We start from the raw sequence: 26,785 nt of genomic DNA on the forward strand, positions 1-26,785 counted from the left end.
TTGAGCTTTAATTTGGCGCTTCCTTCAATGGTGAAGGAATGATGACCGTATCGAGAGATGAATAAAATGAGCAACATTAAGGTGGTGGTGGTGGAGAACTGAAAGAGAACGGTGGTGGCTTGGTGGTTGAGGCGGCGGTGGAGGAGAACCAACTGCGAGGAGAGATAACTACTGAAGGTTGGGAGGAGAGAGGAAGAGCTACAAAGTTTTAGGGAACGCTAAGAAAGTGACCGGTTGTCCCATGAGTAATTTCAAATGACAACCTAAAATATTTCATTTCCAATTTACTTTGTGCTTTTTATTAATAGTTCCCCAATTGGGCCACTTCCATCATTTCAAATTGTATAGTTCCCAAACAACGAATCTGACAAATTACAGAATTTCAAATGAAATTTTGGTATCCAAACACATCGTACAATTATTCTCTACGAGTTTCATGTGGGTGGTGGAAAATAACTCAATTTAAGAGATAAAGTTCTCAAATAACTAGCTCTTAGGGTTTATATTTAAATTTAAAGATGTAGGTGGTCACTTATTCAAAATCCTGAGACCAGATATTTCACGAGACTGGTCTCTTAGGTTTAATAAAAAAATGTGATTGTTATCTCTGGTCTGTTGTGTGCGTATTTTATTATTACCTAAGAGACCAGTTCTCGGGTATACTTGGTCTTTTAGCTCCCAGTTTTACCTAAGAGACCAGTTCTCGGGTATACCAGGTCTTTGAGCTCCCAGTTTTACACCGTCCCTCTTTTTGTCCAAAATTTCTTTGTCGAAAAACTATTATGCCATCGAACAGGGTTGTGTAAATTCTATTTACCAAAGCAGGTTAATGGAAGATGCTTAATTACACCCATAGCATAATATGACGAAATGTACTTTCCAACCTCCATGCAGAGACTTTTGAAATACTTATGCATAAGAATGTTGGTTGCAACAATTCATGTATGTACCAGTTGTAAGTTGTAACCCATAGCATCAAGATGCAACTTCCAAAACATATTACCACGTATACCCTTTTTACTTATTCGATGCGCTGCGAAAATAGAGGAGGGGGAAACAAACGATGAAACGAGAAGGGGAAAGCAATAACACAACGAATGCCCTTTCGTGGCCACACTTACAACAATGACAATCTGCTGTTTCTAACACCAATAATATACATAAAAGTTGTATCTAGAGACGATTTAATTTGAGAGGTACAAAAGTCGATCTTTGAGTTCTAAGTATTCAAAAGAAATAAAAATGAATAAAATTGATTGGAATCATAGACTTATCACATTCTTTTGTCCATGACTATGTACATTAAGTTCAAAATGATCAACTGTAAGATTATTTATTTCATCCTTGAAAAATGATAACTATTTACGATAATTCAAAGCATGTATCAAAGGAAATACTTACAGCTTTAATCCTAACAGGATGTTATTATCCATTCTGGGACAACTTCATCTTAAGGTCCTTCAAAGCATCTACAACCTCTATGTCCAGGTTGTGTTTTAGCAATTTCCCTTGCATGGAAGTCGATCTGAGAAATAACTTAGGAATGAGATTGTACGTCGATAATGTAGAAAAACAAGTATCTAACACACATTTTTTATTTTGCCCAACATTACTACATGTATCAAGCCTAAATCCGCAGATAAGGTCATAAGCACATACACCTAGGCACCTTGATCACCTACAAGATAAGGTGCTATTGCATTGTTGTTAGCATCAACACTATGCACAACTAACGCTGAGAGGACCACAAATACTTCTAGTCACTAAAAAGGTTAAAATACACTGCTTTTACCTTTGCTCTTGAAGCATTTTCTCCATCTCCTTCTTTGAAGCCTTAATCTGTAAACCATAACAATTTCTAAAGTGAGACATAATTGAAAACACATTATTAGAAGTAGATACTATTATGCATAAAAAGAAAAGCACCTTCAGTATCTTTAAAGCAAAAGGCTTTAATTTCATCTAAAAAAAAGGCATTTGGAAGCATATATGCAGGACTGATCGCTTAGTTATTATTTACACCTCATGGAATAACCGGATCATCTAAAACACATACATTAAGATTCCCTGGTCTAATCTTACTCTTACATTAAGATTCCCTGGTCTAATCTTACTCTTACTGTTAAACAACCTAGCTGATGCATAATGGCAACTGAATATGCAAATTAAAAGGACATTTGTTCAACAACTAGTTGAACGACATTATGAGTAACCACACACTCATGCTTTTTTGATTCTCTCTTCCTATGTCTTAAACAAGGCTTAGCTCTGAGACTATCAACTTACATCTGCCTTCTAGTTCTATAAACTGCTGCTGATTTTCATTCAGCGTATACACTAACAAATTTATGCTACAATGTTCAATAAAAATAATGTAAAAAGGATTACATTGATAGTCCACAAATGTCCTATGTACCAGTTTGCTCTTCCGGACACAGAAACATTTTTCAAAGGAAACTGTACAACATTCACAAATTTTGTGTAGGGTTTTCAATGACTTGGAATCCATGCCACCTGTTCATCCATGGAAATTTTTTTAGGCCAGCGAAATTCAAATGCCCAAAACATATATGCCATGTCCATGACTTGTTCTCTATGACATCGCAAAAGCAAATATTTTCCTCAATCCTATGCAATTTGAAATAAATCGTTCATTGTTGCCTTTAGGAAGAAGATAATTAATTTCCATGTGCAAGCTATATTCATTCTTAGGTGTTTCCTAATAACAAGTATGTTACTTTTCACACTCATTCCTGGAAAATATATTTATTTTTCCTTTCTCGAAACTTCTAGTATGGATGAATCTCCGAAACACACAATACCTTGATCTTCTTGTCAAGATCTATGGAATCTGTTTGACACGCGCTGGTTCTGGCGTTGCGCGCCAGCCGCCAGGTTCCCGTTTGTCCCACTTGCTGCCAATTCTTCTCATTTTTATCAAACCTTAAGTCAAGGTACAAAATTTATAAATTTGAACGCTAACAGCAACTCTATCCCCACAACCCTAATAATCCCCGAACCATCTACAAAAACAATGCAAATATTCTAACACTTTTCCCAGCAACGTCGGTGAAGACAATCCAATACGATGCAGTAGCCTTTTCCAACCAACTAGAGGTTGTAGTCTTTGGGGTTTTGTTGCCATCTAGGAGAATTTGAGCTTGATCTTAGTGGAAGAGGAAGAATGTAAGTCAATGTGCCAAAAGGAAGCTGGAGGAGGTGAGAGGCTTAGAAGAGTCTTTGTCAGGGATGAAGATGGCCTTGAATGAGTTGCATGGATGGGACTGCATTGATGAGAATACTAGACGGTAACAGTGTAGATGTGGCGGTTTTCATTGTTAATAGATGTGGACAAATAACATGGAGCAAACAAGAGCAAATAGCCAAATAGCATTAAGAGATGACAGTTTGATAGCTAACCTCAGTAACCAGTGCTTTGCTGCTCCAAACAAATGCTCCCTGAAAATGAGCGAAATCAACATCAATTATTATAGAAGCAAGAAAATGTAATTCTTCTTCAAATGCATGCATGCACATACAAGTTTGTGTTATTCCTTAAAGGATACTTTGCCTTGTAACACCTTAAAAAAACCCACTTTTGTTTTTTAACACCTTTGTTAAATTTTATTATATATTACCACCTTAAAAATTTAAAAGAATTGGTTTTTGACACTGGTTGACGGATGCCGTCCAAGAATCTGTCAGTTGGCAACCTATTCTTTTACCCTCCTTTTTCCCATGATTTTCCTTTTTTTTTTGTCTACTTCCATTTTTTCCTACTACCTTCATTCCTCTTTCACAACAATGGTGTCACGTATATCTCCTCTATTTTGAGCATTTTACTGAGTAATCTGTAAAATTATTAACTTTAGCTTATTTAATGATATGATATGGATATCCAAATCATCCGACTAGTGCGAGATGTCTTCATGAAATTTGACCTCAACAACACCCACTCAAGCATGGCCGTCGACTCTATTTGGTGAGCCCTGATCACCGCCGAGTTCCAGTCAGTCTCTGTCGCCGACCTTGTGAGCTCATCAGCTCCAAATCCCCCAAAATCGTACCACCCTCTCCAGTCTCCACCACCCTTACCCCCTCCAAATTCAACCACACCATCACAAAACACGCCATCGCTTAAATCCTCCGATCAGCTGGCTTCAAAAATCCGGTAAATCCTCCGCCCTCAAAGCCCTTACTCTAGTTCTCACCCTCGTCATCCAACCTCTCACCACCGCCACCGCCTCTCACGCTTCCTTAATTGTTTTTAGCGCAGTTGTTTCTGGGCAGATGGGTATGAAGAAGATGATAAATGGAGCTAGGAGAAAAATGGAGTAGAGAAAAAATGGCAATCGTGGGAAAAAAGAGGGTAAAAGAATAGTTTGGCCAACTAACGGATCATTAGACGGAAACTGTTAACCGGATTAAATTTTTTAATTTTTAAGGTGGTAAATTAAAATAAAATTAACTAAGGTGTAAAAAGAAAGTGGGTTTTTTTTTTATGTTTAATGTTAAAAAATACTAGCTTTAAACTAAAATAGTAATAAAAGCTCAAAGTTTTTTAGCTAAGGATACAAACATGCATATCTGATCTCGAACTAGCTCATCCTTTAACAGCAAAAGCTTAACGTAGCTTCTGCATAAGGTTCAATTTTCTCTAAGACTCAACTGAGAACTGATTTTGGCCTTGGTCTTCAGCTCACATATTTGTATGGACAACTGAACACTGCTTGGATCAAAGAAATTACATGAAAACTCTGACAAAGAAATCTCAAGAAGAGAAAGGATTAATCCTAACCCAGGGTAGGAAAATTATCTACGAATAAACCTAATTGGTCATGAACGAGATACCAAAGACCACTTTGTCTCGCGATTAAAATCAGCAGTCAAGTCATTCAATCTGAAATTCACTCTGGTTCACATTTTTCTCACCAGATCTTTCTAGTCCTTCATACCATATTTCAGCATGCATATATTGTGAACCCCAAAAAAATGCTACTTGAGACAAACCACATTTTTCCTTTCTTTTAATAAATCAGGTCAGTTTTCATACATGACTCAAAGAACCTCGACAGTTTTTGCCCCACGTGAAAGTCATGAATTGCCCATCCCTTTTCAGTTCAGAGGGGAAATTTAATCAGCTGACATGCACCCAGCCTCTTGACAGGATCAGAATATACTAAAATATTTTGTGAAAAGGACAATGACCATCTGCTATTGATCTCTAAAAATGTGGAACTTTCTCCTACTTGTCGTCCTAATTTTCTCCTCTAATCTCCATATAGACAAGAGAGATAATTCAGCATCATGAGATATGTACAAACCACTCAGAGCATTAAATGTTAACTTTTCCCAAAGAATAAGAATGATGTTGAAATTGGGTTGCATGTATAGTCTATTTCAACACAAATTTTCATCAGAGGTCGTGCTACACGCTTCTACATTGACTCAGTTCAGAGGGGAAAAACATATTATGGAAGTTAACTGCTGGGATAAGAGAAAAGAAGGTAAAAATGGTAAAGATTATAACCTGTCCCCTGCTGCGAATCAATTTAGAAAGGAAAAACAAATTAGGAAAAATTGATTTTAATAATCCAACATTTGAGCGGTTCGCTTTTAATAATCCAACTTATCTATTATTATCTAGTAATCCAACCTATCTATTATTATCTGATAATCCAACCTTTACACCCCATTCGCTTATAATGCACCGAACCGGTAAAATACTTGGTGCAACATGTAACCTGACTACGTGGCACGCTACCATTATAAGTTTTGTTTTTTTAATTTTTCCTTATTATGTTGAAGCTAATGAGAGATCAAAATTACGAGTATAAACCCAAAAAAAAGGCTTCATCTCCCGCACCTAAAGATACTCTATATTTTTGTGTCGTTTTATTTTATGTTGGAAATATACCTAGTTTCATATTTTAAATATTCAGAGATAATGTTACGTTTTAAACAAAGGTATAAATATTATAAAAGTTATTTTGGTCTCAAAGAGAACGAAGTGTTTTATTTCAAGAAAAACAAGGAAACAAACCGTTTACATGTATTAAGAAGGAAAACCGAAAACAATTTGAAAAAAGATTTTAAGTTAATATTTCTTAGTTATTTAAATTAAGAAAATAATCTTGACTTTATCAAACAAAACAAAACCCTTATTCTTTTCTTCCTCCTCGTGCTCCATCGTACTAGTATTGCCGATGCTATTTGCGTTGCTCGTGCTTACCCTGCTTTGTGGTCAATCGCCGCTACCACCACCGTGTGTATCTCCTCTCCTCTCCTCTCCTCTCCTCGTCTTTCTTCTCTTCCCTCTCCCACACGTTTTTTATCCATGATGATGGTAGTGTTGGATATAAGGGTAGATGGTGTGTATCCCATAAATGTGAAGAGATAAAAAAGAAGGTCATGGAAGAAGCCCATAGTACGCCGTACTTGGTACATCCTGGAGGAGATAAGCTTTGTATAGACTTAAAGAACATGTTTTGGTGCCCAAAATGAAAAAGGAAGTAGCATAAGTTGTTTCTCGTTGTTTGACATGTTGTGTCAAGCATGAGAACAAAAGGCCTCGAGGAAAGATTCAACCTTTAGATGTCCCATTATGGAAGTAGGATTCGATAACAATGGACTTGTTATTGCTTTACCAAAACCCCGAACCGGCTTAGACACAATTTGGGTACTGATCGATTGATTAATTAAGTCTGCGGTTTTCATTCCTATATAGGAAAGTTGAGAAGTTAGCAAAGGTTGAAGTTGAAGTCTGACAATTGTAGTTTATTTTTTCTTCAGTTGGTGTCCATTATTAATCCTGATGTGTGAGGGTTTGGGGAGATAGTTTGTTAGTTATTAAGATAACATAAAATGATATGATGTCAACAAAAATGTTCTTGACAAGACATAACAAGTCAGATTCCCTTCAGTAGATATTGGTCAAAATTAAGTAAAAGGAACTGCCAGTGTGCTTTAGAAAATAAAACACCCGGCCTTAGATATCATCTATTTTATTTCCTACATACAGTTTAAGCCTTACGGTTCTACCAGGGACAGGTATGATTGGAGGACGTTATAGAATATGATAAACCTTTTCTTAATACTATAGCTTCGTTTTTCTGTCATTCTTTTTCTACACATTTCACACCCTTATTGCTTAGAATTTAGACAGAGAAGAATGCATACCGCTCCATGAGCTGCATGTTGTTGGGCATGATCAGATGTCACTACCCAAACCTTTGGACAGCCATCTTCCCTCAACGCAACAACCTGTTTTCACGAATAAGGAATACACAACATGGAAAATTATGCTAAGCACAGGGAACTGAGAAGTAACAATTCCAGGTAGTGCATCTGGTCAATTGAATTTAGCCTCGGAGTACAACGAAAAATAAGTACGGGTTTAAATACTTTGCTAATTCTTCCTCGCTTAAAAACACTAAATAACACTTATAAAGGAAGCTAGAATTATGATGTAGCATGGACGATAGATATCATTTTGGAAAGGTAGATTTGTTTAAAACGATAATTCATAGAATGAAAGTACAAGCTCAGATCCACATAGATAGGACCCTGTAGCTTTAAAAAGAAAATTACAATTTTACTCAGATTGACATGTAAGACTCATATATTTATGTGAATGGGATTGGGGCTTTAGTACATCATTTCTGATCATGGAAGTAGTTATCTAACGTGTAGCACACTGACGATTCTGACTTGACTTCTCTTCTAAACACAGGTTATTTGGTTGTATACAGAACAGGAACGGTGATCAAAGGAAGAGCTTAACCAAAATATCCAAATACAACATAAAAGGAAAACACAAAAAGAAAGAGGAAGAGGGGAAACTCGGCCAGGATGGTTAATCGTTAAAATTTTCGAAAGGCTGAGGCAAAGAGTATGCAAACAATCTATGTACCTCTTTTTCTATCCATGAATCAGCACACGAATCCCCAGAGAAAACTATGTCCACCCTGCAAAATGAAAAATTAACAATTGTAGGGAAGGCAAACTGAACATAGGAGACACAAACAAAATAGAGTCAAAGTCAAGAAGGATACATCCTCAAGATGCCTTCAAAACAGAAAATATATGATGACAAAGAGAGAGATACAGCTGGAGGACAAGGTGTCCTCACAGTGAATGACAAAATATTTACAAGTTAGCCCAATTACTTTCTAATTCCTTTGAAAGTTCCAGGTGCCTTAGCCATAAGGGACGCAAACAAAGTTATTTTATTCCATAATAAATAAGAAGGGAAAGCAAACTGTAGAAAAGATAAGAGCGTCCCATCCCATTCCAGCATTTCCAGCCAAGTGCAACTTTGACAGAACCTTCTCCTTCCCCAAAACAAATTTGCAACCACTCTTTTGTATGCATAGGACGAACCCAAACTTGCTAACTCGTAATGAAGTAAAACATATGAACAAGACTCCCCACTAGCTCAGAAAAGCAAGCAAATGTCTGGTGAGACAGTCATTCTCAGCATTTATTTTTGGAGCATATAATTCGTGTTGATCCTTACCAATAACCTCCAATTCTTCGCACGAATGCTCTCACCTTAAAAATTAAGAGAGACCTCCACCTACCATATAAAATTGACTAACGGATAGGCTAAATATTTCGGGGGTCTATTCAAACAACCTAAGAAAGGGTTTGCAAAAAAACTCACCTAAAGAACCCCCATCCACACCCTGGAGTCCTCTACATCCTTTATCTGAAAACTCAAGTGATCACACATAGAAGCAAGCTCCTTAACTCTGGGTCTGGGATGGTCTTCTGAAATGCAAGTCCCACTCATTCCCACGACAAAAAGCTTCTCCATTTCCCTTACTAATAACTGTAGTTTTTATTTAACTAGCCACCCCCCTATGTCATATGAATCTATTCCCACTATAGGACCACTCCCGATGGTTATACCGGGGCTTTTTTTTTTTTTAAACAATTTAACAATAATATTTTTGAAAAGATAAAGTGCAGAATATCAATGCAGGGGTAGCCCAGAGGTGATATGAGGCTGGGAGCAATATCACAGTGGCCATGACCTTCCCCACGAATCCATTAACGTTTCAGTTTTCACGATATGATACTGATAATTGAGCCAGCTCGGTTGATTTTAATGCAGCAACTATATTTCCTTGATTCTGTGTTCGATACCAATGACAAGACTCTTGTCATAATGTTTTTAGTTTTTAGCCTTCACTTTTTCTTCCCTTTCTTGCATTTGTTAAGTTAATAAAATAAATGAAGTACAGTTTGCATAAGCATTTGCCAATTTGCCAATTTGCCCATTTTTCATCATTTGCATTAGCACTGTAATTAATTTTCTGGCTCCAGTTTTGGCCTTTTCATGTTTTTCTATCTCCTTCCTTCCTTTTTGAAAATCTAATTCTATCCGATTTGACTTTGTTTGGCTTTTTGGAGAACTAAAATTATATCAACTTATCGTTCTGTTAATATATATATGCACGCCACCTTATCATACAGGACTTATTCTATTATTGCATTTTCTTAAGTCGTTTAGTTAAGTAGAAAAAACAATTGAACAAAGATTACGGAGTATATATTAGTTACAGCCTACTCAATGAAAAGAACTTGGATCCGCCATTGACAGTGGCTACATGCTGTTAGAAAAAAAAGAGGAGGAAAAATCTATCTTTATTGTGCTGGGAGCAATATCACAGCTGATACAGTGGCTAAATCGTAATAACATAGGATCTAACTCTATAACCTCTATAGGATCTAACAGAGACTCAGCAGCGCATTCATGACAAACACCACAGGCAACACTACTGGTTGCTTTCTAGCTCTACTGTTTTCCTTCAAGTAACAGAGCTATCATTCACACACTTGAATTATTCTGATATAATACTTATAACCTATTTCAGATTAAAGGGGTATCAATATACAAAAGAGCAGCTTCAAGCCTAGATGTTCAAGCTTATTACAACTATTTATCCAAAATAATAATAATAACGATGCTTGAGAATGCCCAATATCTTGAATTTTACCAATGATTAGAAAAACTACAACAAACTAATAAAAAGAGCAAAACCAATTGAGCTTTAGAAGAACGTACCCAGCAAAAGTTTCCTTGTGGGTAGGTAGTCCAGACAGCATAGCATCAAATACAGCCACCACCTTAACTTCTGTTAAGTTTTCAAAATTACGAAATAAATGGTGGCTATGAAGAATTAATTGAAAAGTTGCAACCAAAGCAAGCCATTCCATTCGAAACTACTATGCATAAGTTGATACATTACACAAATACATGCAAACTAGAGATAACATATACAGCAGACAGCTAAAGGTAGGTATTTGTTCTTTAGAAACCAAAATTCGATGTACAACATCAAGGAACAATTTTGGAACTTTTTGCATTAAGCTTGTTGATTTCGAAATTAAAACACCCTTAATAATGTGACTAATAAATTATTATTGATATGCAGCAAATAACAAATCTGAGAAGCAAAGCACAAACCTCTTACCAAGCTGAACTGGACAAGTTCATCAACTAGCTTTTGCCGAGCTACATCAAGTCGTCCACCCATGAAATACTTCTTTAGTTTCACCCAGTAGCCACAAACATTATAACCATCAACAAGCAAGACAGGTACAGCACTATCAACAACCTGACTTGTACTGCATTGAATTTTAGAACCGAAGTATCTTCATCAGATGAGAAGCAAAAGCTAAATAACTATAGGTTATATCCACGGGGGCTAAAATAACTCTAGGTTATATCCACGGGGAAACTTACTAATAGAGTGACAAGGTTGGATCCTTATAAAGCTCTGCATCTGGGGGAAGGTCCTCCTTCTCCACCTTCTTCCGACGATAGCTAGTAGCTGGCTTAGGTGTGCAGGATTTGCTTTTCTGGAATTCCTACAAAAATAATTACCTGGAGATTGGAGATCTGATCGTCATAACAAACCAGATCTGTTCATACGCTGGAAACATAAGTACCTTCCACAACTTCAAAAATTGCAAATTCTGCTGAACATTTGTTGTGATCCTTGGAGGTGGGTCAGAGTCCTACATAAGGGAAAATTAGGTCAACTTCAACTCAATATTCCTCAAGAAAGGTGCATTCACATTAGTGATCAGTCGAAGCAAAGTTGCAAACTATCTGACAATAGAAAACTTGAATACAGTCTTGGATATTATTCCCAAAAATAGAAAGTGAAACTACAATGAACAGACTAATGGAAGGGCACTGCAGGGATTCGAGGAATGACTATATAAATACGGCTATGGGTAGCTTCAGGGAATAAGTAGAGAAGTGGTTAGGTGTAATGGACAGTACCTCCAAGCCAGCTATACACTTGGTCTACAACAGAAGACACATGAAAAGACAAGAAGAATCAGCAACAGCACTGCAGGGAACCAACAACAACAATATGTAGGAGCAGGGGTAGAAGCCATTAGCAGCATGAGGACAAACAACCTAATTAATGTAATGTACTTGCCTAAATGCCTTGAGCATATAAGTAGAATGAAAGGGATAGAGAAGGGTATTGTGTATTGAGAAGTAAAGTGAGATTTGTAACCTAAAGTTACTGCTATGGATAGTAGTAGCCTCAAGCTACTGTTTTGTAACCAACTTTACCTTTCTGGGAATTCAGTAATCAAAGCTTCCATCTTTCTATCTCTTGTTGTGTTCACTACTACAAAAAACGGCAAAGAGACCCTTCCAAAATGGCATAAGAGACCTCCTTTCAAGGGGTCTCTATATCAAAGGTCTCTTTGATAAAGAGACCCCCTCATTTAGAGGGGGTCTGTTTGTTAAAAGCTAGAGACCCCTCACGTTAGAAAGAAGGTCTCTTATATAAACTTGGTCGAAAATAATTTAGAAGGGAAAGAGACCCCTTTTTAGAGATATGGGATCTGTTTGTTAAAAATATTGAGATCTCATATGTAAGATAAGAGGTCTCTTTGAATTTTTTATTCTTTTAATTCAAAAAATTAAGACCTCGTATATAGGATAGGGGGTCTCTTTGTTACTTTTAATATTTTAATATTTTACAAATTAAGACCCCATATGTTAGATATGAGGTCTCTTTGAATTTTTTTATTATTATAACTAAAGAGCCATTTTTATACCTAACGGGTCTCTTTGCAAAAAAAAAAATCAAAAAAAATAATCAATAATAGCAGGTTTGAACCTGCGAATACACCAGATGTACCAATTCAACATTAATATATATTACACCTTCAAGAGCTGCGAAATACGTACACCATCATATATAACCTGAAATTACACCTGCTGGGTTGCAATGCTATAGATACTAGAAGGCATTAAACCCATAAAACCAAACCTGCTGCTATAATATATAATTTGTAATAATTTGAGAACAATTTCATAATAATTCATATATTACCAAAAAAAAAGTAATGCTCAAAACACAAAAGCTTTTACATTAATTGTAATTTCCATAACGTCAAAGATCCATAAACGTCAAAGCTTTACGTCGCAGTTTCCGAAAATGTAAAACAAAACCAGTCCCAAAATATAATCATTCACACCAATTTACTAACAATTGAAACCGAAACTATGGAGTTATTTTCATACCATCAACTTTGTTTTCTTCATCCGCTTCTTGCTTGAGCAAATACTCGACCCGCAGGTTTCTAACCTCATCCACATTTTCCGATGAATAAGTTTCTTCAAAAAACTGTAATAAGTAGAAAAATTAGTAGTTAAACAAATGCATTGTTCTATAATTGTTAACAAAACAGGTAAAGCCTCAACAAAGAACAAACTGCCTTATTGACACTTATGACGTAAAGTCACTATCTCCAAGATAGGTAGCCTCAAGTTGCTAGTTTATGTTTGAGTTCTTTTTAAGTTCCACTCCTTTTTTTTATATAAGTAATATATATACAATTGTAACAAAGATGATTTACAAAGGAAGAGACCCACCACACTACAAAAAACAAACAACAGCTACCAGTTTACCAAAGCAGCCTAAGTTCTTCAATTGGAATCAATCTCTCCCACAATTCACATGACAGGTCAAACTCAATTAACTCAAAACACGCACACCCAACTAAGGTTGTCCTGCCTAATCTATCATTGAATAGACCATGTTATTATAATTTAAGAGAGTGATCTTACTTAATTGCCTACAATCTAAAACCACCTTTAGACAAAAATCTAACAGCATGACAAGAGTGTAATTACAGTAACAACAATCAAAACTCTATAATTCTTTAATTACACTGACAAGGGAATAACATTTTCCTACTTATGTTATACTCATTCGAAAACAAAACACGTTAGTCTAGATAAAACTATGTATAACCTTTGAGACTGTAACAGCCATAGTATACAAATGAAATAATGTGGTTACTTCTACCCAACTTTTGGATTCTTTTCTATTTTCTTAACATCGTTTCAGTTGAGAATGCTAAATTTTATAAGCCCCCTGCGTAAATTTTGACAATATTAGATAGTAAAAAGAGGCAAATTTGTCAAAAAAAAATCCTTACTTTACAATCTTACTTGGTAATTATATTCACACATAATAATGTGAATTATTATAAACAACAATTAGAATTGGGTAACTGTAAGAGAATATGTTGACAGTAGTAAAAACAAAATAGATAGAAGAGCAAATGGTTACTAACATAACTATTATGGGAACAGAAAAGGGAAAAAATCAATGTCGCTGAAGGAAAAGAATGAGAGAAACAAAGAACATATAATGAAGCATATAACCAAACATCTATGGCTTAGCCCACACTATATGTCTGCCTTAGTTTTCAGACCATCTAATGTTTCAGCGCTTAAGCATTAGGTACGGTTACTGCACTCTCAATTACGACGCGCTGCAAATACTACTCTGATCTTTCTAAATAAGAAATATTATCATCCAACATGGTATAAGTGGTAAGCATAAGAAATTAAATAGTACTCACTAATGTGCTGAGACAATGTAAATCTGTTACATATCCACTTACTGGCAGTTTCAAGGGTTCAGATCATAAAAAGTTCTACTTAGTTTTTAAAGATATTTATATAAAAACAAGCTTAGAAAGGGGAGGGATGTTTCCTTGACAAACAAGCTGAGTGAGAGATAAAACAAAAGAAATTGAGGATAAACTGACAAGAATGCTCTCTTTCTAACCCCCCACTTCAATTATGTAAAACATTATCTTAAGTGTTGAATCTATTGACCTTCAGACCCTGCTGGCAGTTAAAGATGGAAAAAGAAACACTGAAACAGACTGTACAACATGTTGGTAATCAGTTTTACGATTGACAAAAAGACATCAAGGGGAAATCATCCATTTAAAAAGCTATGGTCAAAATCTAAAACAAAATGAACTCAACAGTTCCCCGTTACAGATAGTTCCAAAAGATACTTTCTTCATGTATAATTGTAAAATTAATAAAATTGAAGACACGACAAAGACTATAGTCAAATAAATTTGAGAGATGCATCATCTTGCGTGTGTTTTTTGTAAGATATTGCATAGAATGGTTTGACTTACCAATAATGTAGCAGACATTTAACATTTGCAAGCTTTAAAAATATCCTGAAACGGGCATTCAGAATCCATGTATATATGTGCATGAGGATCATATGAAATATGCATCCCAACCTACTAGTTACGCCAAAGTTGGAATCAATTACTATGAGTCAAATCCACTAGTTTGTCAAAGGTAATGAAAGAAGAATGAATGGTCCAAATTAACAACTATGTTAGCCTAAAGTTCTGATTTTAACTTCAAAAATGTCAAGAATTTATGTTTTGTGATAGTCATTAATCATTAGAAACAAATTTCAACTAGAAAAATCTCAAAGTTTCTGTTAAGGCATAATCGTATTTCGTGACAATCGGGTGTGCAATGTAGTTTATGTGGTTGTGAAAATTCACATGATATCATAAATTTCATTTAGGAATTTTTCGAACAATTGGTGTGTAGCTAAGCTAATACACTTCTAAATTTCTAATTCCACGAAACCCCTCACAAGGCCACAATTGCAAATTTAGATAATTATAGACCAAAACCTAACCTACTCGAATTATCATAAACACCTGATAATTTCACATCTCCACATGAATAATGGATTCAATAAACAATTTCCCCAAACTCTCTAATTTGAGCATTAGCAGATCAAAATCTGGATTCCATAAAAAGCAAGCAATACAATCAACAGGGCAAAATCAACAATGTACCAAAAAGAACAGGCATGGAGCACGAATCTAAAGGCTTCAAAGATTTCTTAACTTTAACCAAGCACATATAAACTGTCTCTAGCCTCAAATCAATTCAATTTCAACACAATTAAAACCCTAGTTTCTAAAGAACTAGATCAATTAAATCTAGGCATTAATCGATGAAACAAAAGAAAAGAAGAAGAAAACCATTACACTTAGCTTTCTACGAATAAAGCAGGGAAAATCTTGACAAGTTCACCAATAGAGAAGTCAAGCAAAGCATCAAGATCGATTCTCGATTATTGGATCTCTTCGACACGGTGTCTCCTACAAGCTACAACTGCTGCGACATCGCCGTCCACTCGCTTGTTAATTAAAACATGAAAAATCGATTTACAGGAGATTGAAATGTGAGGAACAAAGAGATATAAGGTGAAGAAAAAACTACCATGGCTAACTGGCGATTTTATGCGAGGAGGGAGAAGATGAGATGGGAATGTAAATAATCAAAAGAAGCATAGTTGTGAGAAGAGAGAGGCTTTTGTAATTTATTTTTAAGTAAAAAAATGGGCTAGAGAAGAGACCCGTGAAGTCAATTGATGGGTCTTTGTTTTTCCTCATATCACAAAGTAGTGGGCCGCTGAATTCTAGAGATCCGTTAGGTGAGTTGGGAGATCTTTTGTTTTTTTATTGTGGCAAACTAGTAAGCCCCAGCGTATATATGAGAGTATGAGACCCGTCACAACAGTTAGGGGATCTCTTATTATTTTCTTGTGGTAAATTAGCGGGCCCTAGTACAAATTAGAGACCCGTTATCTCTAATATTGGATCTCTTATATAAAAGAGACCCGTTATGTCGATTAACGGTTCTTTGCATAGAGGTCTCTTTGCCCATTTTTGTAGTAGTGGTTGTTTGCTTGGTATTTTCAGGTGTAGGCAGCAAGGGTATTGCACTTGGTATCAGAGCGGTACGAACCCAGAGAGAGATAAATATGTCACCATGGTTTCATCAATGGTTTCATCAAACACACAGAGGGTCGAAGCCCTAGAGACGGGTATGGCCGAGGTGACACAACGGATAGGGAGTTTAGAGAGTAATCTCCAAAAGGCTCGGGCAGACTTCCAGAAGGCCGTGGCCGAAAAAATTTCGGCCAAGAGAGCCAAAGACACGCAACAGGTGGAAGCAGCAGTCGTTCGTTTACAAGGAAGATCAAAGTGCACAAATGGAGTTGACGAAAATGAACCAAGAAACGTTCATTGGCCAACAGACTCGTCGTGGAATAGGAAGCATGAAATAGGAAGTAGATTCTTCTGGGTACCATCTAGTGCCCATCTACACCGCGGGAATGGGAAGGACGATGATGGCGGTGGGAAAGGGGGCCATTAGAAGTATAGGAAACTAGACATGCCATTCTTCGAAGAACTCGACCTCGACGGGTGGATATTGAGGGAAGAGAAATATTTTGCCTTTTTATAAGTTGCCGGAGGAGGAGAAGCTCGACGTGGCGGTTGTATCAATGGAAGGGGAGGCGCCTTTCTCTTTTGAGAGACGGAGGAACTCGATCAGGTCTTGGGCGGAGCTAAAGATACGAGTCTTGTTGAAATTTTGACCCACCAATGTTGGCACCTTGCACGAACAATGGTTGGCCACCACCCAAACCACCACTATGGCCGACTATACTCGTCGGTTCATCGATTTGGTGTCGCGCTTGAAGACGTGTCGTAGAGCATTGTGATGGAACAGTATGTGAATGGCCTAAAGGAGGAGATGAACCCGTACACCTTATACCAAGCCATGGACTTAGCTCCTAGGGTAGAAGAGAGGAACCAGGTAAAGAAGGGGGATTTGGATTCAACCGAAACGGACCCTTTTCATATTTTAACAAATGCCCAATCAACTCAGCCCAAAACACAAACCAACCCTCAACCCAAACCCACAATCTAGCCTCCAACCACTATACTCTAACAACCCACTCCCTCAAACAAACTCTAAACTGACCTCGACAACAAGATCTCAAGGATCCAACACCAACCACCAACCACCCGGATCAACTGCATCAAATTCCCGGTTCTACGGCGAGGTACAGCGACTGTCCGAGCGAAACTTCAGGATAAGAAGGAGAGAGGCCTATGTTTTCGGTGCAATGAGAGATGGGGAATTGGTCACATCTGCAAAAATAGGGAGGCGAGCGTGTTGTTAGTAGAAGAGGAGGAAGATGATGGAGGGGTTGATACCACCGAGTTCCAGTTGCTGGAGGCGCCGGAAGATACAAAATTTCCAGCCACACTATCGATTAATTCAATTGTGGGGCTGACTAATCCCAAGACCCTCAAAATGATAGGGGGAGTAGGAGGGGGTGAAGTGGTGGTCATGGTTGATCCTGGAGCAACACATAATTTCATTTCACTCCGGGTTGTGAAAGAATTACAGGTGCCAGTTACAAAGTCGGTTGGGTTCGGGGTATCTTTGGGGAACGAGGAGGTAGTAAAGGGGAAGGGGATATGCAAGGGAATGAAGCTGAAATTAAACAATGAAGTGGAGGTGTAGGAGGACTTTTTGCCCCTGGAGTTAGGGAATTATTATGTAATACTGGCATTCAATAGGATTACCCCACCTTTTTGTGCCATATTTTGGCTAATTTCCAGCAAGTGTTCGAGCTTCCTGCCAATTTACCTCCTCGCGCGGTCATGAACATTCCATTTTTTTGAGGGAGGGCGGCACCCCGTGGGAGTGAGACAGTATAGGTACCCTGAGAAACTGATTCGTAAGATGTTAGAGGCAGGAATTATAAGGCCCTCAACTAGTGCGTTCTCTAGTTCGGTGTTGTTGGTGAAGAAGAAAGATGGGTCGTGGAGGTTTTGCATGAATTAACGTGCCCTTAACAAGGAAACAGGGCCGGATAAATATCTCATCCCGGTAATTGACGAGTTACTTGATGAGCTCCATGGGGCACGTGTGTTTTCAAAGTTGGACCTTCGCGCGGGCTACCATCAAATTCGGGTCAAACTAGAATACGTACATAAGACGACATTCTGAACTCATGAGGGTCATTATGAATTATTGGTGATGTCATTCGGACTCACGAACACACCCGCAACTTTTCAATCTCTCATGAATGAGGTATTTCACTTTTATTTACGAAAGTATGTTCTTGTTTTCTTTGACGACATTTTGGTTTACAGTACATGTGAGACCGAACATGTTGAGCAAATGAGTCTAGTCTTATCACTGCTGGAGAAGCACCCGTTATTTGCTAATGAAACAAAATGTGAATTCGGGAAAACAGAGGTGGCGTACTTTGGCCACGTTCGTCTACAGAAGCGAAATACCGAGCTATGGCAGCAGTTACATGTGAGCTCTAAAGGAGTTGTTTATGAGCTTGGGTGTGCACCACCCAAAGGCAATGAAGCTCTTTTGTGATAGTTAATCAGCCCTTCATATGGCCAAAAATCCAGTGTTTCATGAACGCACCAAACATATTGAGGTTAATTGTCAGTTTGTTCGGGATGCGATAACAGATAGTTTGATTGCTCCATCATATGTTCCTACTGTTACACAATTGGCGGATATTTTTACAAAAGCTCTTGGAAAGAAACAATTTGATTATCTTCTTGCCAAGTTGGGCATTTTTTAACCTCGTGCTCCAACTTGAGGGAGGGTGTTGAGATGTAATAATATGTTTTAGGAAAATAGTTGTTATTGTTTAGGATTGTTTCCTATACTTAGAGTTTAGGATTAAGGATGATATGTTTTAAGAACGTAATTGCTATTGTTTAGGATTGTTTCCTAAACATAGAGTTACCTTAATTAGGATAGTTTGATGTACTATATTGTCTATATATATATGCATGCATGAATATCAATCAAGGTCAGGCTTTGACCCTTTAATCACTTTTCACAGTATTCAACAACAAGCAAGCTTAACATTCCTCCATTGAAGATAACAAGAAGACTGAAATTTGTGACATAAATCTCAAACGTTGTGGATCTTGTACAAGAAACATTTAAACTGTTGCAATACAAATCATTTCAATCTACAGACAAAGAAATCGTGTTGGTTGTACTTTTCCATCTTAGAAACATTGTTCCAATTAGTTTTTGTTTTGACGGAAAATACTTTCCCGGAAAACGATTTTCCCATTTTCCTTTGTTAGAGGTGGAAAATAATTTTTCTAAGGTGAAAAACAACTTTCCTTTAAAAAAAAATGGAATGTCATGTTTTCCTCTTTATCCCCTTACATTTATTTTCTCCCCTCCTATCCATCTCTCCATTTCATTTCTATTTTCTTTATAACTTTTCTCATATTGAAACAACCAAAAGATACCTACTTTCCCCATGATGTTTTCCCGTGAAAATTGTTTATGTTGAAACAAACTGAGTATCAGTATTCATACAAGTATACAAATATCAAAAAAAATTAAAAAATACCAACCAACATAGAATTCACCACATAGTTACTCCCTCCGGTTCCAAAATCATACTTGTAATTACGTAAATGAATCAATATTACTCAAAAATTATACTTTGTATACAATAATTTGACCTTACTAACAGAAAACATTTTGAGTTACAATATGTGACATTTTTTCCGGACACCTTAAAAGCGTACATGTGACTTTTTTTTCCGGAAGCAAAGGGGTGTTCACCCAATATGTGGTCTATGCACCCGGGTGCACAGTGCTCACCGTGCACCCTATTTTTAAATGAAAGAACATAAGGGATAATTACAAAGAACATAAACAATAGTAAGAACATAAAGGCAAAATACAAACAAATCTTCAAACTTATCATCAACTTAGTGAATAAAAACAAAGAATTCGTAAACAAGTGTAAGAGCATTCCAGACTAAAGTAGAAAGAACTTAGTTCAAACTCATAGAACATATACACCCATAGAACATGTAGTTCAAACCCAAAAAACATATAATTCAATCCCAAAGAACTTATAACACAAACTCAAATAAAACATACTAACAAAATTACCTACATTATAATCTAATAAACGTCATCGCTTTAAGCTCATACAAAACACAAAATTAGAAAAGTAAATACCATAACACATGAAAAAAATTAAGAAAAAATAAATACCAAAACACTTGAAAAAATAAGAAATATGTTTTCTTTCAACAACAAACATGGAATGATAAAGACGTTTAAATGTATAGAAAATCAAATCCTCTAATTTAGGATAGATAATTATTATAAATGCCTTTTATTTTTAACTTCCAACTAAAATATTTTGAAAAGATTCTATTCAACTTCCTTACCCAAAAAAAGGATATCTAAAAATCTAATTTTTTTAATTATTTGGAAGGTAAATATTACCTCCGTTTCGAAATAATTGGAACACTTACGCATTTCACAATAACCAAGATAAATGATCGAAATGTAAGAAATAAATGTGGGAAAAGTGAAATGTTTGTAAGAAAATAATAATAAAAAAAATTAGGTTGAATGGAGTGGGGTAAAAAAAGAAGATTACAAAAATAGGTTGGGTGGAAAGTTATGAGTAAAAAGATAATATAAAAGTAGATTGAGTGGAAAATTGTAAGTGAAGTGGAAAAGAGTAGTGTGAATTCATTAAAAATGACGAGTCATATACCAAAATTAGAATAAAGCACATTGTCCCTATTATTTCGAAACACCCGCTTAAGGAAACCGTCCCATTATTTCGAAACGGATAGAGTAATGCTTAAAACTAGGTCGTTTTGCGCAGGATGCACGGTACACCAGGTTATATAACCAAACTAGATTAGATCCCGTGCACGCACGGATTTTGATATATTTTTTCACAAAATATTTTAACATACTGCATAGTTATAACATTTTTAACATACTCGTTTAAATTTATTCATCTAATGCATATTTAAAATGTTAATATAACAATTAGACCAAAATATTGAGTGATATATTTTTCATTAATAATATAGTGATTTGACTAAAATATTACTAATTTAAAATAAGTATTATTACATATCTATTATTGCCATAATTTATAAACTAAAAGTTGTTTCCATACATAAATAGTTTATAATAAAAGGTAGAGAATAAAAACAAAATAAAACAAATGCACTTTTTTTTGGTAAAGTGGTTTTGGCGGGAAAAAATCGCAGGAATTGACACGTGTCAATTCCTGGTGTCTTTTTTAGTATATAGTAATAGATAATAGATTTGAGGGTGTTAACCAACAAATGTTATCGACATTCCGCATACATATGCATATAACCTACTAAACCTCTAAAATTAAGCGGATAGTCAATATAATTAACATAATAAAAAGAAAAAACCACCCATAAACAAAAACATGTACCTTAGAAGATTGAGATTGAGATTTCTTGAAATTCCCAGCCACGATAATGATGCCAGAGGGAAAAGCATTCAGGCGTGACGCTGATTTCATAGTTTTTTTATGGTTTCAAAGAATTTGAATTTGCAGTGAGAATCATTGGTGTTCTACATAAGTTTTGAATTTTTTTTTTTTTTTTTGAATGTCTATGTGTTTGCCCTGATTGTTGGGAGAAAAGAATATGATTTTAGAATTTTGGGTGAATTTTGTAGTTGTGTTCAAATTGTGAAATTGCAGCAACAGCTTAACAGAGATAGAGAAAACGAAAGTGGGGAATAATTCTATTGAGGATTGTAAGGTTGCGAGCAAGCCACACCAAATCAATCAATCAGTGCCCGTTTGGGGTAAGCAAAAGTGTTGGGTACTACTTGGCTCCAAACCCGGAACCAGTAAGAAACGCGGTTCAGTACCGGAAGTCCGGAACTACTTACTGCCGGAACCGATATGGGTTTCTACTTTTATGTAACTCTTATCTATCGGTATCATCTATCTATCTATATATTATACTAAAAGAGAGGAAATCAATGTGGTGATGACAAATGTCACTCATTGATTCGCCTCTCTTTTAATTAAAAAATAATAATTAAAACACTTAAATTTAGGAAAAATATTATTGATTTTCATTATAAATCTAAAGATTCTGTTGATAATAACCATACTAAAAATATTTTCCTGCTCTTTTCCCCTTCCTAATTAAACAAATAAATTATACGGAGGATTTACTTCAGTTCAACACCTTATTACGAAGTATATTTTTAAAAGAATTGTTGCTAAACTAAAAAATATATTTATAATTTATGTATTAGTAATTAGTAAACATATGGAATTACTACGGCATACGGATTATGTGTCAACGCAACTGATATGCTTCATATTATGTCCATGCAATTGTACATGCAAAACTAGATATTACGAACACAAATTCTTATTTATAATGGGTGTACAATAAATATTGTACACCGGAGTAAAAGTTGACTCAAAATGTTTAAAAGTTACATTTATATATATGTAAAAGTTATCTATTTTTTAATGATAAATTTTTTCATTTGAATAAAAATTATTTCTTCAAAATCACTAATAATGTATAAATTAATCATTTAACCCTTTAAAATGTTTATCTATCAACTTTTTAATTTTATAATATAAAAGTTACAGAAAAATAGATTAAAGTTACAAAAAACTGCATAAAAGTTAGGATATTTTGGTATTTACTACCTTGAAAATACACCACTTTTGTATTTACTACCTTATGAAAATTTTATTTTAAATTACTACCTTAAAGTTCCAATTTATTTTTATTTATTACCACTTTACAGTTTTCTCATTTTAAAATTGAGATATCTCTTTCGTTTCTTAATCATTTTAAGTGATTTAAATCCCATTTTTCTGATTTATGTGTAAGGATTCCATTGAGATCTTGCTTTTAAAATTTTGCAAAAGGTAAAACGAATTAAATATTATACGTAAAAGTTTAAAATATATATGAATTATCAAACGAATTGTTTTGAAATGTCGTTCTCAATGAAATCCCTATAGAGCAAGGAGGATAATGAACTTTGAATCACATTAAAGGATTAAGAAACCAAAGAGATATCTTAATTTTTAAATGAGAAAATTGTAAAGTGGTAGTAAATAATAAAAAATTGGAAGTTTAAGGTAGTAATTTAAAATAAAAATTTCATAAGGTAGTAAATACAAAAGTGGTGTATTTTTAAGGTAGCAAATAACAAAATTTCCTAAAAGTTATCTTGGTGTACAATAAATTTATTGTACACCTTGTGCGCGCAAGACTTTTTGTATTACGAAAACATTAATTTGTGATATAACAAGGTAAGGCAATAGACATACATATAACTTAGTAAAATTTTAATTTCGTATTTTACGATTTATATTAAGTTAGATTTAAAAGTTGATGAATAAGATAAATTTTTAAATGGGTCAATTGAGTTAAGAGGGTGTAGTATGCCATTTTTAATGAATATTTTTGAGCAAGTGTGTGTTTCATTGTAGTTTTTGGTGTTAGAGAGGTGAGAAGAGGGTATTTTACGGTTTGGACGTTTGATGTTGTGCATGTCTAAGGCTCCAAGTTCGAAAAAGTTGAATTCAAGCTGAAACGGAGTAGTTTGCGTGGCGGGAAAAAATCGCACCAGGAAATGACACGTGTCATTCTTGGTGTCTCTTTTATTATATAGTAATAGATGCTTAAAATCATAAAAACAATAACTTTAATAATCTATAATCATCCTACCATGATATAAAACTATTAAAACCTTAAAAATTCATGCTTTAATAATTTAAAACCCTTATTTCAATCAACTCGTAGAATCTGAAAATTAATAATTTAGTTATGCAAAACATGTAATCTGAAATTCATAATTTAATCATAAAAATTATAAATGTAATTCAAGAAAATATGAATTAGATTAATAAAACGTAATTAAAATATTAATTAGTTTAGGGTTGTTGGCCGGTGGATAGGCGTGGCACGGCAGCGTGCAGGTGGTTGTGGGGCTTGTGGGGCTGGGCGACGCGGCTGGAGGCGGCAGGTGGTCGTGCGGCTGGGCGGCGCGAGCGAGCAGGAAAGAAACGAAGAGGAAAGGGTTCCACGGGCGAGGGAAATAGATGAAGAAGGGCACCGACTTGTGCTGGTTGGTCGGCGGCGGCGATGCAGTAAGGGTGGTGGCTGGTCGACGGTGGCTACAGCAAGAAGAGGGAGTAGCAAAGTGTCGTGAAAGAGGGAGGAGAAGAACAGAAAGTAGGAGGGAGGTTTTCACGTGAACTTGAGAGGAGTGAGGAGAGAGAATTTGTTGTGTGGGTAAACTTTGGGGTTTAGGGGGTTTATTTACTTTGTGGGATTTAATAATTGGGTTAGGATTAGGATTCCCTTTCCGATTTGAGAGTGTTTGAGTTCAAACCCGATTAGAAATACTTTTCCAAAACTGAAATGTCTCTATGTTTCAAATCTTTTTGAATTATGATTCTAAAAATGTTTGATTTCAAATCATTTAAATATTTAAAATACATTTAAATAAAATTAATATACGTTAAATATGTATTACTAAAATTCACCAATTTCATTTAAATATAATTAACTATATGTTAAAATATAATAATAAACTTTTAAATTTACGGGGGATCACAATAACGATCAATCATGATCCATGCCAATATATAAATAATATAAGTTCCCAACCAACATTCTTGCATAAATCAATCACGCCAACATAATATAAATCTCATAATATAATTCTCATGCTCAACGTGTTTATTCAAAGGCATCAACATGCAATTTTCCACATAGTCAAGTTCATGAATAAATTCAACATGGTTTCTACTCATAGTACCACATCCACAAACACATAGGTATGTACGTACCTTGTGTAAACAAATTGGGAGGCCACTTTCACAATCTCAAAAGTCGCCTATAGCTAATTCTCCACCTAAAAACAATCAATATAAATTCCTATCAAATCTCCATGAATTTACAGCAACATTACGGTACTTCAAACCCTTCTAAACATATTTAGACCATTCCCCAATGTCCAAACTTAATTACTAAGCCTCCCAGCATAGTGATTACTACACTAATGATCACAAATCACCATAAACTCCAATAAAATATGCCATTTACAATTTTCAGCAATATAAAATAACTTCAAACTGCTCCAAAATATATCCAACCTGCTTAAAATCATAAAAATAATAAGTTTAATAACTTATAGTCATCCTACCATGATTTTAAAACTATTAAAACCTTAAAAATTCATGCTTTAATAATTAAAGCCTTATTTCAATCAAATTATAGAATCTAGAAATTAATAACTTAATTATGCACAACATGTAATCTGAAATTCACAATTAAATCATAAAAACTATAAAACATGAATTATATAATTAAAACATAATTAAAAAATTAATTAGTTTAAGGGTTTAAGAAATAACCAAAAAAAAGAGGGGGAGAAGTGCTGGCCGGCGGGCAGGGAGGCGCAGCAGCAGGGCGGTCGACGGCTGATGGCACGGTGTGGCGGGTGGCGCAGAGGTGGTGGCGTGCGCTGGTGGTGGTGGTGGCTGACTTGCGCAGGGAGTAAAGAGGAGGAAAAAGAGATGGAAAGAACGAGAGGGAGGAAGAAGGGTGCCGACCTGACTGGGAAACAACGACGGCTAGTGCGGGCGGTGGACAGCGGTGGCGCGGCAAGGGGGTGGCGCATCAACAACGTGGATTAGGTGGTGGTGGCTGGTGTTCGAGAGAAAAGAAAAGAGGAGGAAAGGGATGCACGTGAAAGAGAAAGAAGAGAAGAAGGAATTACGTGAAAGAGGAAGAGAAAGAAAAAAATGTTGTGGGTCTTGAGTGAAGAAGGAGAGAGAATTAATTGTGTGGGTTATCTTTGGGGTTTATGTACTTTGTGGGATTTAATAATAGGGCTAGGATTAGAATTTTTTTTCCAATTTTGGAGTGTTTTAGTCCAAATTCGATTAGAAGTATTTTTCAAATCCAAAAGTGTTTCCATATTTTAAATCATTTTCAAAGTATGTTTATATATGTATATATATGTATATATATAGGACCAGGTTCTGGTGAGAACCTCCCTTAAGATGAGAACCTCTACTATAATGAGAACCTCTAACAACCGTTAGATTGAGATGAAACGAACGGCTGAGATTCAATCTAATCTAAATCCTCCAAAACATGCTGACTTCTTTCTCTCCCCAAAAAAACTACTGTTATGACTGTTTCTCTCTCTAAAAATATGAGATTTCTACGCGCTCCAGTTTTCTTCGAATTTCCGAAACATTTGTCTCAAATTTAGTTATAATCTGTCAACTAAAAGCTGCAATTACAGTTGATTTCTTCGCAAATTCAAAATTTCTAACGTTTTACATGTATTTCCATCTTCAATTTAGGGGTTCGTCAACGTTTTGGGGCGAAATCAAAGACTAACTGTTTAAGTTGGGGAAACTACTTCAGATTTTTGTGCGACACTGTAAAATCGAGATCAAAATCAGGTACTCAGCTATTTTTGAACAAGTTAAATTAGGTTTTCTAATCTTATTCGTTTGTTGATGTTGTGTTTACTTTTGCTAATTTTTTGTTTACTTTTTGTCAATGTTGTGTTTACTTTCGATGATATTGTGTTTACTTTTGCTGATAGTCTTAATCTGTGTTCTAAAATGAATGAGGGTGATGGAGATTAATCTAAAATAAAATAAATAAAATTCAATTTAAAATCAAACATTAATCCAATAGGCATATTTGTTGAATTATTAGAGCACCACGT

General features: G+C 35.5%; 1 protein-coding gene across 12 annotated transcripts; it reads right to left on the bottom strand.

Moving 5' to 3' along the window:
* Positions 1-1,086: 1,086 nt before the first annotated feature.
* On the bottom strand, positions 1,087-25,889 carry LOC110775896 (uncharacterized). 12 transcript variants are annotated; one of them, XM_056834021.1, is made up of 14 exons: positions 25,650-25,886; positions 24,885-24,949; positions 14,491-14,601; positions 12,566-12,668; positions 10,960-11,028; positions 10,754-10,878; positions 10,475-10,635; positions 10,073-10,142; positions 7,913-7,967; positions 7,180-7,263; positions 3,421-3,459; positions 2,823-2,924; positions 1,793-1,839; positions 1,087-1,525 (listed from the first exon to the last, which is right to left on the bottom strand). In XM_056834021.1, the coding sequence occupies exons 3-14, from the start codon at positions 14,580-14,582 to the stop codon at positions 1,426-1,428; spliced, it is 1,047 nt and encodes a 348-aa protein (XP_056689999.1). In that variant the 5' UTR covers positions 14,583-14,601; positions 24,885-24,949; positions 25,650-25,886; the 3' UTR covers positions 1,087-1,425. The 12 variants fall into 12 exon arrangements, 9 of the variants coding, with proteins under 9 accessions (XP_056689999.1, XP_056690001.1, XP_056690000.1 ...); XM_056834023.1 differs by lacking the exon at positions 14,491-14,601 and adding an exon at positions 21,474-21,553; XM_056834022.1 differs by lacking the exon at positions 25,650-25,886 and adding an exon at positions 25,452-25,525.
* Positions 25,890-26,785: the final 896 nt, after the last annotated feature.

This window comes from Spinacia oleracea, unplaced genomic scaffold (genome assembly GCF_020520425.1).
Source record: "Spinacia oleracea cultivar Varoflay unplaced genomic scaffold, BTI_SOV_V1 SOVchr0_001, whole genome shotgun sequence".
NCBI lineage: Eukaryota > Viridiplantae > Streptophyta > Magnoliopsida > Caryophyllales > Amaranthaceae > Spinacia > Spinacia oleracea.